Genomic DNA, 18,769 nt, shown 5'->3' with positions numbered 1-18,769 from the left:
AATTTAGAAATGTAGAATTTTTTATTCATTTAATTTGTTAATTCTTCAGAGATGACTTAACTTTTAATAGCAAAAAAGAAACTAAAAATAATTTCTTGTTTATTGTCCATGCACTATACTTTGAACAGGGTGCGGAAGAGTTTTTGCCCATTATATGGAGATATGTATTGAATTTGTGTGGTCATTTTACTTTGTGACACTATGTTAATAATGATAACAATAATAACAATAATGAAAAAGATAAAAATGACTTCTTGTTTATTGTCCATGCACCGTACATTGTTTAATAGTAATATAATAGAGTGATTAGATTAAAGTGTTTAGATGTTATAAGAGGGTTTTTTTTTTCTTGGGGGGGGGGGGGGGGGGGGGGGAACTCAATCTCATCTAGGGCAGCCAAAGACCTAGAGCCGGCCCTGATTTCAGCAATTGCCATTTATAAAAAAAAAAAAAAAAAAAAAAAAAGTTATTCCATGAAATCATACACGTACTGTAGCGCCAAGTTGGCTACAAGCCATGTACGACGAGATTGAGTGGAACAGCCGTTTTATTCCATCCACATTCACTGGATTTCGAGAAACGGAGCGTTTTTATTTTTAGCAAATCCGATAAATAAGAACTTCACAAAACGTCCGACAAAATCATTTCCGCTTAGAATGTAAACAAACTGGCAAAATGACAGCGTTTTTCACAAACTGTTACTACAATAATAATTTCTTGAAAATTTTAATTTTCAAATTTTATAAATCTTTTTTGCATTTTTGTTTTCAAGTAGAGTTGGGGAGGGGGAACATATATTCGTTTAGCCATTTCTGTTTCTTTTAAATACTTGAGAAAAGTGATATATCCGACTTTATGCACTCCGCCACTTTGTTTTTCTCTACTCACGGTATATGAGCTGATATCCTAGTAGTAGAGTAGCCAATCAGAGCATGCGATTCGTCTTATCCAGTGAACGTGGATAGAAATATTTATATTCGATATAAAAACAAACCATTTGATTCATGTGACAAATCAGTAACATATCCAAATGACTAGTCTGAAACTCAGTATCCCACTTACAATTCAAACTCCTACCTTCAATTAGAGCATATTTACTGTCTGAGGAGTACAAATCATAGTTTCATATTTCACAAAGAAAAGAAAAAAATATATCACTGGTGGAAGAAACAGACTGTCTTTGCCTCTAGATTCCTTTCCTAATCTGTCAAATGACAAACTATGAACATGTAGCTATATAATATATAGTACCTATCCATAGCTGCTACCATTTTTACCAGAAAAAAAAAAAATTTAAATAAACGCGAACGCCTACATGCGACAGTCACTACACACAAACAAGGCCAACAACAAGCAGTGAATACAAGGTTATTTAAAAGGTATAGTCAGTGATTCTGACAGTAATTGCTGAAAACATGGAGGGCTGTATGTACTGCCTTCCAAATTCGTGACCTCAAAACATCTCCATATGGTTCCCTGAGATGCAGAGTTCAGGTGTGGGCGCTTTCTGACTTATCAGGAAAACTAATCGCCAGGTCAGTAGAGAGATCTCGAGATGGTTCTTTGCCCTGATCAACATTTTGCAATTTAAATCACAGCAGCCAGGAAGGTTGAGACAGCATTGCACCATCTACTGTAGAATTACGTTACGCTTACTTGTCAGTAGAACACATGGCCATGGCAACACCATTTGACATGCTGAAAATTCCTTTCCGAGGAATGCGAGACCGACATTTTGTTTTGAACCTGAAGAATCTCCAAGGAGGAGGAGTTTTTAAAAAGAAGGTTTGGTACCTGTCAAAATCTGCAAAATCCAAAACGGCTGGCTTTCTTTTGGTTAATGGATGCGATTACGAAATTGTCTTAAAAGAGACTCGTATACCTATCAACTTTGGTGCACGTTCGCGAAACTGGAAGACCATAAATAAGAAACTGTCAAAAGGGACACCGTCTTGCTCCAGGGTCAAATTTTTGCAAGAACCTAATAGTGACCATTTCTGATGTTTGTGCCAAGGTTTTTGAGCATGCCAAGCACTTAAAATGGCCAAAGATTTGGAGGAGGGGGGGGAAAAAAAAAAAAGTTCAAAATCAAAGATGGTCGTTTGGTGCTTGGACATTAAAACAATACCTAAATAAGATTGCTACTGGCACAGGTCTACATAGTACTGAATCACAATAAATGAAAACACTGGCACATACACAGGCCTTTTATATACAGTAAACAGCAAACCATCCACACGGAATTAATTTCAATGGGCAGAAGGCTCATTCTAGATTTATGCGGCTCACTAAGTATTGACGGAGTGAAAGCAGCTCACACACTCACCACTTTTGCTAGTTGGCAGGCTCGCTGTCTTCTTCGCTGCTTCGGATTTCAGTTTCGAGGCGAGAAGAATTCTCCGGAACCACTCCTCTTTATCCCTTCCTGTTCTCCCAAACAAGTAGACGGTGAGCAGTTCACGGTCTGAACCCACCCTTCCTCCTTCCTGTGAGCCCGCATTATCCGGATTCTCCTTCTCGTCCGAGGCTCTGTCTGCTTCTGCCTTAGACATGAAGTTGTCCTGCTTGGCCAGCTCAATGCGTATCGGGTACTTCTTGTTCCACACCCGCTTCCTGGCCAGGCTCTGGGGCACCAGGGTCACCTGGATAGAAGAGGAGGACTGGTTAATATTAGACTGGCATTATGACCTAGGGTAGGAAAAAACAACCCAGGCAATCCCTGCATTTCAAAACTGTAAAACTTCCCCTTGCAATTTCCTCTTGCAGGAATTCTTGTCATGTTCTTTTTCGAGTTCATAAACGTACAACAGAAGCAAATCAACTTTCATGAGCACCTGTAGTGTGAACATAGTTCATCAAAAAGGGTATATTCTTTATATCCCATCCAACGGGTGATGCTAAACGATATTTAGCAGCGATGAGAAATTTAAAGCTTCATTCCACACAAATACACACCTTGCTGCCTGTAAGATCATAGATTTTCTGGCTGATGTATATGACATCTGGTTTGGGTTCGTTGTAACTGGCTCGGCGGGTGATGTTCTTGTTGGGTTTGGAGATCCGCAAAGTTGAGCCTTCCAAACGCACGAACACCGAGTGGGTAAGTGTTGCGTGATATGTTTCTGGGTTGTAATTCTGAATTTCATTCATCCAACCCTGCAGGAAGATAGCAACACACATCACTCATGCAAACAGCATTTATAGTGTGTGTGAGATTGAGACAGGATATTTACACAGTGGCATGAAAATATGAGGTTTATCTTCGAGTGGTGAATATATTCACGAGTGAGCAAAGCAAACGAGTGAAAAAATATTTTCAACACGAGAAGATAAACTTCACATGTTCGTGCCACCATGTAATGTTCATGTTATATGGACACATCCACTTAAAAGAAAATAAATAAAAGCCCCAAACAACACACATTAAATCAAAAGAACTATTATACATACAAAACTTTTTTTTTTTAAAATGGAATGAAACCCCTTCTCTTGGGAAGGGGTTTCCGTCACTCTACCCAATGGAGAAGGAGCGTTGAATATGGTTTACGATATCGCATGGTTGTCAAGACATGACGTCAAATGTTGGAGCCGATGCGAATATTCAATGAACGTTTTCTGCTGCATGTGCGCAGAACCATTTCTGTAAACTGTTGCAGTGAATTGAAAATGCCATAAGATACGTATTGCATGTAAAACCTTTGCACTAGCAAGCGACTGTGATAGTCTGGAAACCCTGTTCTTAACTTTTTGTAAAATCTGTCAGTGTTCCATCAAATGTGTATGCATAATAATGGCTTTGAGTGGTATATCAGATATCTCGTCTTCGACTCGTTCACTATCATGCTAGCTGAATGGAATATATCCGATATACCACTCCGCGACAGCCATTATTATATAAAATGTCACTCAGATCCAAGATGTATTTTGTATGAAAAACTCAAAGATAAACGACATTTCTTTTTATTATATGGACACATTCACAAAAAAAAAAGACCCAAATTTATCAAAAACAATTCAATTTCCTCACAAATGACAGAGAGTGAGGGTTCTCAAAATGTCCCAGATGTAGCTCGTATGAAAAATACGTCAGTTTTTATTATATATGGGTAGTTCTTCAGTAACAGAATTAAATTCACAGCAAAATGTGGTAACTTTTTTTTTTTTTTTTTAAAGTTGCAATACTCAAGATAATGGTATTAAATAATTTCACACTGTATGGGGCATCTTTTGACCCTTTATAAAAAAAATTGTTTAAAAAAAAAAGCATAGAAAAATTGGCTGTTTAACTCTGAACGCAAAATCTTTTATGAAAAAAGTCAGTAACGGAATTACGTCAGAAAAAACAACTTTCATTTCTTAAAATTCAAACCAAGATTTTTTTTCTGAAGCAACATTTGCTCCAACTCGGGTGATTAACTTTAAATATGGTTTTCAGTACATTTTGCATTGAATTCCATACTTGAGTGACATCACTGAGCTGACAAGTTAAAGCAATCTTAATACAGATGCTGGTCATATAATTAGAATATCATGAAAAAGTTGATTTATTTCAGTAATTCCATTCAAAAAGTGAAACTTGTATATTATATTCATTCATTACACACAGACTGATATATTTCAAGTGTTTTTCTTTTAATTTTGATGATTATAACTGACAACTAATGAAAATCCCAAATTCAGTATCTCAGAAAATTAGAATATTACTTAAGACCAATACAAAAAAAAAGGATTTTTAGAAATGTTGGCCAACTGAAAAGTATGAACATGAAAAGTATGAGCATGTACAGCACTCAATACTTAGTTGGGGCTCCTTTTGCCTGAATTACTGCAGCAATGCGGCGTGGCATGGAGTCGATCAGTCTGTGGCACTGCTCAGGTGTTATGAGAGCCCAGGTTGCTCTGATAGTGGCCTTCAGCTCTTCTGCATTGTTGGGTCTGGCGTATCGCATCTTCCTCTTCACAATACCACATAGATTTTCTATGGGGTTAAGGTCAGGTGAGTTTGCTGGCCAATTCAGAACAGGGATACCATGGTCCTTAAACCAGGTACTGGTAGCTTTGGTACTGTGTGCAGGTGCCAAGTCCTGTTGGAAAATGAAATCTGCATCTCCATAAAGTTGGTCAGCAGCAGGAAGCATGAAGTGCTCTAAAACTTCCTGGTAGACGGCTGCGTTGACCTTGGACCTCAGAAAACACAGTGGACCAACACCAGCAGATGACATGGCACCCCAAACCATCACTGACTGTGGAAACTTTACACTGGACCTCAAGCAACGTGGATTCTGTGCCTCTCCTCTCTTCCTCCAGACTCTGGGACCTTGATTTCCAAAGGAAATGCAAAATTTACTTTCATCAGAGAACATAACTTTGGACCACTCAGCAGCAGTCCAGTCCTTTTTGTCTTTAGCCCAGACAAGATGCTTCTGACGCTGTCTCTTGTTCAAGAGTGGCTTGACACAAGGAATGCGACAGTTGAAACCCATGTCTTGCATACATCTGTGCGTGGTGGTTCTTGAAGCACTGACTCCAGCTGCAGTCCACTCTTTGTGAATCTCATCTCGTTATTTCTAGCCGCTTTATCCTTCTACAGGGTCGCAGGCAAGCTGGAGCTTATCCCAGCTGACTACGGGCGAAAGGCGGGGTACACCCTGGACAAGTCATCACAGGGCTGACACATAGACCATTCACACTCACATTCACACCTATGGTCAATTTAGAGTCACCAGTTAACCTAACCTGCATGTCTTTGGACTGTGGGGGAAACCGGAGCACCCGGAGGAAACCCACGCGGACACGGGGAGAACATGCAAACTCCGCACAGAAAGGCCCTCGCCGGCCACGGGGCTCAAACCCGGAACCTTCTTGCTGTGAGGCGACAGCGCTAACCACTACACCACTGTGCCACCCCTTTTTGTGAATCTCCCCCACATTTTTGAATGGGTTTTGTTTCACAATCCTCTCCAGGGTGCGGTTATCCCTATTGCTTGTACACTTTTTTTTCCTACCACATCTTTTCCTTCCCTTCACCTCTCTATTAATGTGCTTGGACACAGAGCTCTGTGAACAGCCAGCCTCTTTAGCAATGACCTTTTGTGTCTTGCCCTCCTTGTGCAAGGTGTCAATGGTCATCTTTGGGACAACTGTCAAGTCAGCAGTCTTCCCCATGATTGTGTCGCCTACAGAACTAGACCGAGAGACCATTTAAAGACCTTTGCAGGGGTTTTGAGTTAATTAGCTGATTAGAGTGTGGCACCAGGTGTCTTCAATTAGAACCTTTTCACAATATTCTAATTTTCTGAGATACTGAATTTGGGGTTTTCATTAGTTGTCAATCTCATCTCATTATCTCATCTCATCTCATCATCTCTAGCCGCTTTATCCTTCTACAGGGTCGCAGGCAAGCTGGAGCCTATCCCAGCTGACTACGGGCGAAAGGCGGGGTACACCCTGGACAAGTCACCAGGTCATCACAGGGCTGACACATAGACACAGACAACCATTCACACTCACATTCACACCTACGGTCAATTTAGAGTCACCAGTTAACCTAACCTGCATGTCTTTGGACTGTGGGGGAAACCGGAGCACCCGGAGGAAACCCACGCGGACACGGGGAGAACATGCAAACTCCGCACAGAAAGGCCCTCGTCGGCCATGGGGCTCGAACCCGGACCTTCTTGCTGTGAGGTGACAGCGCTAACCACTACACCACCGTGCCGCCTTAATTGTCAATTATAATCATAAAAATTAAAAGAAATAAACACTTGAAATATATCAGTCTGTGTGTAAAGAATGAATATAATATACAAGTTTCACTTTTTGAATGGAATCACTGAAATAAATCAACTTTTTCATGATATTCTAATTATATGACCAGCACCTGTAATTTCCTAATTTTGGCCGATCTGCTGAAGAATTGCCCGTGTTATTTATTATACAGCGTGTTTCGAAAAAATTTGATATCATTTCACAATCTAATAACTTTGCCAATTCTCGTTCAACTGACCTCAAATTTTAGCAGCATGTGCGGAAACGGGTCAATGTTGGATGTTTGTTTTTATCTTTTTAGGTATAGAAATGCCGTTCACTGGAAACGAAAAAGGCCAGATCTGGACATGGCACAAAAAGTTCAAAGAGGAAGGCCGTCTGTGCAGGGCAAAAGGATCTAGATGACCACAAACATCGGAAGAGACGGTTGAGCAAAATCGTTCATGCAATCCACATACCTTTGAATTTCTCGTTCAAATTTTGAGGAATAAATCTTATATTGCTCAACATTAAGCCTGTTCGGTTTCATTTGCCTGGACTGTGTAGTTTCTGGGATATTTACATCTCAAATATAAAAATTTTTGAAACACCCCGTGTATGTACGCATGCATGTATCTACGCTGACCAGGATAAAGCAGTCACTGAAAATGAATAACTTGAATCAACACCTACCTTTTAAATGATCTTAAATCTTAGAATGAACCGTTCCAGTTTTATTAAGACTTCAGTCGGTCATCAAATTAATATATGGTGTTAAATTTGATGTTGTGTGATGGTGTTGAATACGAACTCTGAGAATTTGGTTGACAAGTCAACACTAACTGTTGATTTGAGTCAGTGTTTGGATTTCTCTCTCTCACTCGCTCTCAATTAATAGATGTGCACTGTCAGAATTTAATTAGTAGAATTTCTTGTCTTCTTAAAGCATTTAAGATCAAATAGTAAAAATCTACAGTAAAATAGCCCTATTCCACAACTTGTTCGGTTACCCCCAGTCAAACACCACCCAAACTGAAGAACATAATCCGTTTTTTCTTTGACTAGGTCAGACACAAGGTATGCCACCACTCTTGCCGGAGCAGTTGGTGGTTAGATGCCTTGCTCAATGGCACTTCAGCCAGTCCTGCTGGTCCAGGGAATCGAGCCAGCGACCTTTTGGTCCCAAAGCTACTCCTCCAACCATTTGGCTTCCCTCCACAACTGTAGTAATCCATATTATGTCAAATACCGCTGAACCAAGTAAAGAGAAACGACAGCCATCATTACTTTAAGACATGAAGTGCCTTAATTAATAAAAATGAAGAAACGCCATTGAATTAGAAGGTGTCGAAACCTTTGTCTGGTATTGTATATGCTGTCAAAATTAATATTTTGATTAATCGCACTATGACATTGACCCTATACACCACTGTGCATAGCACAAGTCTGAACATATGCCATCTTCATATGCAAGTCAAAAGGTCCTACTTGTGAAGTCAGAGTTAAGAATAGGTCATGTACAAATGCGCCATCAGAGTGGAATATCCTCTTCTTCTAGATATTGAAAGGTCATCCCAACTCGGGTATCAAAATGTGCCAAGCCAATCATTTCTTTCCTATACAATAAGCTAGTCTTAGAAACAAAACCTACCTTAAAGATGCCTGGCTCTTTGATATCCAGCTGTGCCACATTCCACAGATCCTTCGGCGCTCTTAAACGTCTAATTCCTGGTAGCTTTGGGCCTGTTAGCCACACTGCACCGATGGCTAGTATGAACCCTAGTGCTACACCCAGCAACATTCCTCCAAGGTAAGTGGGCAAAGGTAGAATAAAGTATCCATAGGTAATGATGGTTAAAGCTAACAAAGTCTTATGTGGAATACTACATGCCGATACCAACTCCATCTCATCTTCACTAAAAGTGTTTGTGCTCGGACTAGCAGGCTTGGAAGCACTGCTTCCTGTCTTCGTGTCCTCAGCATGACCAACCTGCCCCTCTGTATCCATAGAGAACTCAAAGTCTTCATTGTAAAGTTCACAGAACTCTTCATCATCCTGTTTGGCCAGTGCTGACATGGAGCACTTGTCCAGTCCCAGAGAGGAAGCACAAGGTTTGGCAGTTTTGCTTTCAGCAGTTGAGGCCAGCTCAGCTGCCTCTGGGGTAACACCTTCACCATCCAGATCACCTTCTTCTTCTTGATACTGTAATTATTGTTGTTTTCCACATGGTCATTAAGAGTGGAAAAACTCGTCAATTCTGTGGCACTGGATGAAAGAGGTTTTGGCCTGTAAATACTGGAAGAGTCATCTCCAATGAACTTGCTAATCAAGTGCAAAGGATCTGAAATGGCTTCTGAAAGACGGCGTTTCGTGTCTTCAATGCGTGCCTCTACCTCCGATACCTTAAAGGAGAAGCTGCGGTTGTCGGGTGAGGTTAAAGGAGACGACGGAGCAGTTTTGGAGTCTCCCGTACTTGTAGTGGGTCGAGGTTGGGTAAACTGTTTGAACAGCTGTAGGTTGAGGCGGGAGTCAGAAGAGCGGTTTGATCCTGTGGGATCCGGGGTCGGGTCTGTGGACAAAGATTTGACCAGATTCTTCATCAACTGCCGATGGCGCAAAGGAGGAGGAGCGGGAACTCCTTCCCGGGGCTCCAAATCTGCAGATAAAGACTTCATGAGGTTGATAAAAGACTTGTCCATTGAGGGAAGGGACATCGATTTGGAAGGTGAGGTGTTAGCGGAGCCTGATGAGGATCCTGTCCCCTTTGTCGGCTCAGCAGACGCAGAGCAAGTAAAACCGTGCTCCTGCTTATTAGCGTTCTGTTGACCCGACATGGCTGAAAGGGACTTGACAACAACATTACTGACAGACTTCATCTCTGTATCTTCTTCAAGAACAAGGTCTTCGCTTGCTTCCAAAGCCGTTACTACTCCTTGACTGTTCGTCACTGCGTCGCTTGGCAGATCTAATGGCTCACATATGCCCTCTTCCTCCTGATCCTCTTCCTTGCCCATTGCAGAGAAATGGATGGCGATATTCTCTCTGGATAGCGAGCGCTGCACATTTAGTTTAGGAGCAGATGGTGGCCTGAAGGATGAGAGCAGGGGTCGATCACCATGACTACCCTGTCTGCGAGCCATCACGGTGCTCCTGTTGTCGCAGAGCTTGCACAGTACTGAGAAACAAGAAACAAAACTTAGGTGAGAGGGAAATCGAGTCGAGCTAACACAAAAATGGATATAACTGTTTATTAAAAACACAAATAATCTCCGCGTATCCTTTTGGTCAGAGAACGTTTAAAGGGTACAATTCTTCCAATACAGCAATTCCATTTTTTTGGCGTCAGTTTGTTTTTTGGTAAAGAGTGATATGATCAAATAAAGCCACTCCTCGTCCTTATAGACTGACTCAAGAATTCACGCCACTTAAACCAGGCTCGGTGTATCGATCTTGAGTGCACTTACTGGCAATTTTCAGATTGTATTGCACTGAAATCAATACGGAGGTCAGAACAGTGTGCAATATCAAACTAAGCTAAAGTACAGTGGAGAAACAGCTCGATTTCTACACACATTCGCGGACAAACAGCCATCTAAGAGTGCTGGGATGAAGAAGAATCTTCAGCTGTAATTCCCATAGTGATGCTGTGACCTCTGCCTTTTAATAGTCTTCCCACACTCATAAATCCCACATGCCAACAGCAAACGTTCTTTGCAACCCTTATGAACCACAACATAGATACAAACTCAGAACACACTGTAGTTTGTCTTTTTTTCCCCCCCATTTGGGAAATGCCCTTAGTGGTAGAGATGACACCAAAGACGCTCTTATTTAAAACAGATATTAAGGACCTTGACGTTTACTTGTATGGAGAAACCTTTAAGAAACACGCTGGGGTTTAGGGTCATCAAATCACTTTCCATGCAGACAAACCACCAGAAACCAGCTAGGGTTTGAGTTTGAGGATAGTCTAATTCAAGAGCTGGACATGGTATTCCTCTGATGGATAAATATAAAAACCATGTGGAAATTAAATGGTGCAGAGGAAATTTTTGATCATGGTTTCTCCCTTTCTACTCATACCCTATTATGTAATAGGCAAAAAATGTCTTCGGTTTTCAGCATGGACTCAGAAGAGTGGCCACAACCATGGACAGTCATTCAGTCCTGATTTACTCATGTACCAAAAATTACACTCCTTCAAGCTACAAAAAAAGGGGAGGGGGGAAAAAAAAAAAAAAATCACAAATAATATAAACTCTCATGACCTGTAATTCAAAACTCCAATTAATACAATCGAAAATTCTTCGTAGAACCTGCGTCACCATAACCTACCCCACATGGGACGCTGTGGTAATGCCTCAACAAATAATTACTTCTAAGCTTTCTGGCTTTGTTCCGAGATCCAGAATTTCTGGTAGGAGGTGATGTCCGAGCTGCGTCCTAAACTGCGTTTTATTACGCTGCGTCCTAAACTTCAACTGGTTTTCGCAGAAATGGATAGAAAAGGCAACTTCTTGGAGTTTCTTTATACTGAAAAAGGGGGAGCACTCTCCCACAGGAAGTAATGGAAGCTTTCCTAAAGTCATCTGAAAGAAATAGGTTTTGTTCTTATTTCTACTGGTCATTTTATAGAAGGTAAAATACAGGTGTGATAATTAGATAATTACTCCGCCTCCCTACGCAAAACTAGTCCAATCCGAAGAGATACATTCGTTCATAGTCAGTAACCGCTTTATCCTGGTAAGGTTTAGCTCAAGTCTATCCAAGGAATACTCCACGTCAGAGAAGGGAATACATCCTGGCTGGGATGATAGTCAGTCACCAAAAACCTGAACATCTTCAACCTTTAATATTGTTAACGATTTAAAAAAAAAAAAAAAAAAAAAAAAAAAAAAAGGCCAACCTCTTAACAGATAAATCAAACTTGTAAAAACTCAAAACATTAAAAATTAAAGATTCCTTGCCTCTGTTATACAATACCCTGATATCTGACCAGTGAAGCATAAATTTAGACTTCTCTTTTTAGCATTATTTAATGAATTTCATAAAGACAAACCACAAGGAGTCAGAGACAACATATCAAGACCTGAGATGCCCCTGAAACTAGACTACCTACAGATGAAACAAACATCACATTTTATGCCCTATCTATAGCAAAGTCTCGTGGTTACCAGAGGACTAGCCCCCCCCACTGGCTACGAAATGGAGATCAGCGCAGTCAAATGCACCATGAATGGCGCAGGAAGGACTTTGACTTTAGCAAAGAAACTGATTCGGTTCAAATCTAGATCCATTAGATTTGTTCTCAAACTAAAAGCACCCGATTAGTCCCCAATACCATAACACGATATTGATATTATATACGGCTTCGTTTTCCTAATTGCCGTCAATTCATTCCGACTTCTTGGGCAGAAAAATCATTCAGCTACGGACGCCTAGAGTTAAGTACTCGAGATCAAACATGTCTCAAGGGGTCTCCTGTTAACTACAAACATTAAACCAATTACTTAAATTAAAAGCTCCTACTGTAGGTCAATACCCATTTAGTTCATCAGGTAGAGACCAAGTTTTGCAAACGCGTTCAAACAGGACAAATCATCAAATTGTACTGAATAAAGCACTCACCTGCCAATTTAAAAAAAAAAAAAAAAAAAAAGTTACGCCTTAAACAAACAGTACTCTTCCTGCAAATGTAATCAATTATCCAAAGACCGACGTTCATGTCTTTAGGTTGGGCTGGAGCTACAAAGCTGATAAGGAGGGGAAGCTTATATACCAGATTGCCTTGTGCAAACTACATGCCTAAATGACTCAACCCATCATTCATCATCACATGGATAATAAATGATTAGTGGCAATGGTGAGACATGAGCAAAACATGCCAATAAACTTAAAAATATACATCCTTATTACATCACACTCACAAAATGTGTTTGTTTACGCAAGCCCATTTTCTGCATGCGCCCAGCTTGTGCTGTTTAATACCATAAAGCAGCAGGTTTAATTAAAATCACAGATCTATCAGAGGATCTTCATCATAAAGTATGATATGGAGAAGTCGTTATTGCACTGTGCGTTATAGGATTAGTCCACATGATTGAGATCAGGGTGGCACAGTGGTTAGCACTGTCCCCTTACAGCAAGAAGGTTCCAGGTTCAGACCTCGTGGGTGACTGGGGCCCTTCTGTGTGGATTTTGCATGTTCTCCCAGTTGATGTGTGAGCTTCCTTCCACAGTCCAAAAGACATGCAGATTAGGTCAACTGGCTACTCTAAACTGCCCATAGATGCCAATGCCATTAATGCACAACAAAACACCTACCCTGACGCAGCTCATATCGCAGCCGGCGATTTCAACCAGGGAGACTAGTCAGTACTTCCCAAAGCCACACAATACATCAAATGTGCGACCAGAGGAGGAGGGGGAAAAGAAAAAAAACAAACAAAAAAAAAACACCACACTAGACAAGGCCTACTCAAACATTTAAAACAGTTTTAGGTCAACACCACTACCACACCTAGGCCAGTCAGACCACCGATCTATACTCCTAATCCCAGCAGACACCTCCCTCAGGAGAAAAGCTCAATACAATTTAAAGACTGTCAAGATATGGTCTGAAGGAGCTTCTTTACAGTTGTAGGATTGCTTCGGAAGGACTAACTGGGACATTTTTGAGGATGAGGACTTTGAAGTATACATCTCCACTGTACTCTCCTACAGTTGAACCTGTGTGGATAAGGTCACAGTCAAACACATCTAGATGTTCCCCAACCAGAAGCCACGGATGACAAAGGAGAGCCAGACTCGCCTCAAGGAGCACAACACTTCCTTCAGGTCCGGTGACAGAACATGATACAGCGCTGCAAAAGCCAATCTGAAAAGGGGCATTAGGGATGTCAAAGTAGCTCACAAGAGGAAGACTGAGGACCGTTTCAACAACAACGACCCACAACAGGTGCAGCAGGGCATCCAACAGATCACCAATTACAAAAGCAACAGCACGACTGCGGTCAGTGACGCCTCACTGAGGTGAACACTGCTGAAGCAGCCCTCACACCCCCATCAGCCTGCAACAGAAGCCACACCCTCACCATGCAAGAACATGAGGGGAGACGTGTGCTCAGAACACTGAACCCAAGGAAAGCTGCAGGCCTGGATGGTGTGACTGGAAGGGTTCTGAAAGACTGTGCAGACCAGCTTTTGGAGGTCTTTACACAAATCTTCATGTCCCTGTCCAAATCCATTGTTCCACCATGCTTAGTCTGCTACAATAATCCCCTTGCTGAAAGAAAGAAAGAAAAGAAAAAAAAAAAAAAGGCAGTCATCAGCAGCCTCAATGATTACTGCCCAGTTGCACTCACTCCGGTCACCACAAAGTCCTTTGAGAGACTGGTCCAGCAGCACATCAAAGCCAGCCTTCCACCCACCTTCGAGCCACACCAATTTGCCTACAGAGCAAATAGGTCCACCGAAGATGTCATTGCCACAGCTTGAACGCTGGGGGAGCTATGTGAGGATGCTCTACATGGACTTTAGTTCTGCATTCAACACAATCACCCTGAGCAAACTGGTCACCAAACTGACTGACTTGGGACTCTCTCAACCCATCGGTCACTGGATCAAGGACTTCCTGACCAACTGCTCTCAGTCTTCAACTAGGCCCATACCTCCCCCCCCCACTCAGCACTGGTGCTCCATAAGGCTGTGTGCCTAGTCCCCTCCTCTACACATAGGACAGTACCCCCTCCACCAACACCATTAAGTTCGTGAACGACACCACCATGGTTGGTCTCCTCTCCGGAGGAGACGAGGCAGCCTACAGGGAAGAAGTCCAAAGATTTAGCAGTGTCATCAAAAAGAAAGGAACTCATTATCAACTTTCAGAAAAACAAGGCAGACTCAGAACTGCTCCTAAACCAACGGGGAATGTGCGGAAAGGGTACCCAATTTCAAGTTCCTGGGCACACACATTGCCAAGAACTTCTCCTGGGCCACCAACACCACCACACTGGTCAAGAAGTCCCAGCAGCAACTCTGCTACTGCTGCGCCATTGAGAGTGTGCTGGCTTACTACATCTCCACGTGGTACACCAGTTGCTCGGTTGCAGACAGGAAGGCCCTTCAGAGGGTCAACACCACCACACAGATGATCACAGACTGTGCACTGCCTTCCCTGGAGGACATTTTCCCTTCCCCTTCCTGCTGCCTCAGCGGAGCAGCCAACATACTGAACGACCCCGGATATCACCTGTTTAAACCGCTGCCCTCTGGAAAACGTTTCAGGTCCATCAAAGCTCACACAGACTTAAAAACAGCTTCTAACCCACAGCCATACAGGAACTGAACACTGCCAATCAATAGTTACTTGCACTACTGCACACTGAACGTATATACACCTACCTGCACTACTGGATTCTTTTGCGATGCAACAACTCCGCTGCCAATAACTACTGTGCATTCGCAGTTGCCTACTCATTTTGCCCAATTTCTTCCTTGCACATGTGTATCTGTTTCTCTCCATGCATGCTGCACCATCAGGACTGGACCCAATTTCACTGTACTCCATGCAATGACAAAGGAATTCTGATTCCGATTCTGATGAGAATGGCTGTCCGTCTTTCTGCGTTAGCCCTACGATGGATTGGTGATGTGTCCAGGCATTACTGGCAATTAAATAATGATAAATGACTCGCAAAATCAAATGTTTCCAAATGGGGAAAAGAACATTTTTGTGATTAATTTATGCTCTTTTGGATTAAATAAGTAACATTTACTTGATTCGATTCGCTAGTTTTTAATTTGTGAAATACACTAATAAAAACACACAAAGTTTGGACACCTAATTCAATATTTTCATTAATTAAATGGTACGTCATGTCTTAAACTAATAATAGATATCATTTCTCTTTACTTAATTGAGCGGTTCTTGACATCTAGATTTACAGTTGTGGAATAGGATTACTGCTGATCTCGAACACATTAAGGCAGCAAGAAATTGCACTAATTAACTTTTGACAAGGCACATCTGTTAATTGAAAAAGCATTCCAGGTGACTACCTCATGAAGCTGGTTAAGATGATGCCAATAGTGTGCAAAGTGTCAAGGTAAACGCTGGATACTTTGAAGAATTTAAACATTTTAAACACTTTGTTTACCACATTATTTCATAATTTTGATGTCTTCAATATTCTACAATGTAGAAAATAGTCAAAAGGTAAGTGTGTCCAAACTGTGTGTGAGGAAAGGGTTACGACACTTAAGGAAATCTCACCATTGCCCCCCCGCCGAATGAACTCTTTACGAGTTGGTCTCCAAGACAGACTGCATGATTCGTACCATGGTGTCCGAGAGCCAGGCTAACACGCTCCCAAAACGCCCTTATCATTCTCCTTTAACCAGAGTGACAAATGCAAACTCACTTCAGCATTATCACATGATAGAGGGAATTGTGGTTCATGAGTACAATGACACTATTCTTCAGCTATAAAACCTCCACAAGCTGCCAAAGCACAGCCCCGTTTTCACACACTGCTACGGTCTGAGCCGGCCTTAATTCTGTCTGTCTCCAAGCACGCACACAAACAAACACATACAGGGTGAACATAAAGTGTTCAGTAATTCTCCCAAAAGTTCAAACAAAAGGTGCTATTTTCTGAGTTGCTTCACACATCTGTGTAAATAATCAGGAAATGAAAGCTGATCTGGCTCAGATTTACCTTTCGATCGCAAAAGAGTCGGCCTTGCCATTCCAGTACTTTTGGAGGGGGGGCTGTATGACCTAATCTACTTATGAAAATATAACACGCTTTTCTGTTTTGAGCACTAGTGCTGCACTACTGTCCGAGCCATGCTGTTAGAGAAAATTAATCAACATCTGACCAATCGGGATCACGAATTCATAGCGCTGTGGTGTAAACCGCCTTTATAAATCAATCAGATTGAACTTGAGACATTAGTACTGCATGCCTTAAATGGCAGGGTCATTTTAATTAGCACTTTGTTTTCTCTCATAATAAGACGAGCTCAATAGATTACTGCAGACACACCACCGCTACGGACTCCACACATGCACGCAAGTCTCATGACTCCAAATCCGATTGACGAGTTAACAGATGATTAAACTTGCTTTGATTGCATGGTTGTATCCTCACGTGTACTAATGAACTCGGATAATGTTACAGCTGACTAAACATCATTTCTGTCCGGAATTCAACATGTACCAAACGGAGAGGTTTGAGTTCCAGGCAGAGAGTGATGCGAGATAGTACAAGGAATGAAAAGAATGGACATTCGGTTTCCCAGGTTTGCAGAACAAGTAATGTTGTGAAACAGGGCCTGCAAAAAAAAAAAAAAAAACACGACCGTCCGTCTAATCCACACCACCAGTGTAACAGCATCCATAAAGTACACTATATGACCACTATACAGTGGTGCTTGAAAGTTTGTGAACCCTTTAGAATTTTCTATACATTTCTGCATAGATATGACCTAAAACATCATTAGATTTTCACACAAGTCCTAAAAGTAGATAAAGGGAACCCAGTTAAACAAATGAGACAAAAATATTATACTTGGTCATTTATTGGGGAAAATGATCCAATATTACATATCTGTGAGTGGCAAAAGTATGTGAACCTTGAGGATTAGCAGTTAATTTGAAGGTGAAATTAGAGTCAGGTGTTTTCAATCAATGGGATGACAATCAGGTGTGAGTGGGCACCCTGTTTTATTTAAAGAACAGGGATCTATCAAAGTCTGAGCTTCACAACATGTTTGTGGAAGTGCATCATGGCACGAACAAGAGAGATTTCTGAGGACCTCAGAAAAAGCGTTGTTGATGCTCATCAGGCTGGAAAAGGTTACAAAACCATCTCAAATGAGTTTGGACTCCACCAATCCACAGTCAGACAGATTGTGTACAAATGGAGGAAATTCAAGACCATCGTTACCCTCCCCAGGAGTGGCCGACCAACAAAGTTCACTCCAAGAGCAAGGCATGTAATAGTCGGCGAGGTCACAAAGGACTCCAGGGGAACTTCTAAGCAACTGAAGGCCTCTCTCACACTGGCTAAATGTTAATGTTCACGAGTCCACCATCAGGAGAACACTGAACAACAATGGTGTGCATGGCAGGGTTGCGAGGAGAAAGCCACTGCTCTCAAAAAAAAAAAACCACACACACACACACCATTGCTGCTCGTCTGCAGTTAGCTAAAGATCACGTGGACAAGCCAGAAGGCTATTGGAAAAATGTTTTGTGGATGGTTGAGACAAAAATAGAACTTTTTGGTTTAAATGAGAAGCGTTATGTTTGGAGAAAGGAAAACACTGCATTCCAGCATAAGAACCTTATCCCATCTGTGAAACATGGTGGTGGTATCATGGTTTGGGCCCGTTTTGCTGCATGTGGGCCAGGACGGCTTGCCATCATTGATGGAACAATGAATTCTGAATTATACCAGCGAATTCTAAAGGAAAATGTCAGGACATCTGTCCATGAACTGAATCTCAAGAGAAGGTGGGTCATGCAGCAAGACAACGACCCTAAGCACACAAGTCGTTCTACCAAAGAATGGTTAAAGAAGAATAAAGTTAATGTTTTGGAATGGCCAAGTCAAAGTCCTGACCTTTAATCCAATTGAAATGTTGTGAAAGGACCTGAAGCGAGCAGGTCATGTGAGGCAACCCACCAACATCCCAGAGTTGAAGCTGTTCTGTAAAGAGGAATGGGCTAAAATTCCTCCAAGACGGTGTGCAGGACTGATCAACAGTTACCGGAAACGTTTAGTTGCAGTTACTGCTGCACAAGGGGGGGGGGGGGGGGGGGGGGGGGGCGGTGTCACACCAGATACTGAAAGCAAAGGTTCACATACTTTTGCCACTCACAGATATGTAATATCGGATCATTTTCCTCAATAAATTAATGACCAAGTATAATATTTTTGTCTCATTTGTTTAACTGGGTTCTCTTTATCTACTTTTAGGACTTGTGTGAAAATCTAATGTTTTAGGTCATAT

General features: G+C 41.7%; 1 protein-coding gene across 1 annotated transcript in view; it reads right to left on the bottom strand.

Annotated features, from left to right (window-relative positions):
• Nucleotides 1-18,769, bottom strand: part of LOC132884893 (testis-expressed protein 2-like) — an 87,631-nt gene that overhangs the window by 30,181 nt on the left and 38,681 nt on the right. The window contains 4 exon segments of the mRNA XM_060918936.1: nt 2,327-2,642; nt 2,956-3,156; nt 8,399-8,941; nt 8,944-9,923. Of these exon segments, the coding sequence (XP_060774919.1) occupies nt 2,327-2,642; nt 2,956-3,156; nt 8,399-8,941; nt 8,944-9,888 (2,005 nt within the window). The 5' untranslated portion in view covers nt 9,889-9,923.

The sequence above is a fragment of the Neoarius graeffei genome, chromosome 4 (assembly GCF_027579695.1).
Source record: "Neoarius graeffei isolate fNeoGra1 chromosome 4, fNeoGra1.pri, whole genome shotgun sequence".
Lineage (NCBI taxonomy): Eukaryota > Metazoa > Chordata > Actinopteri > Siluriformes > Ariidae > Neoarius > Neoarius graeffei.
The sequence above is the reverse complement of the archived record's forward strand: the minus strand, read 5'-3'. Positions and strand labels throughout refer to the sequence as shown.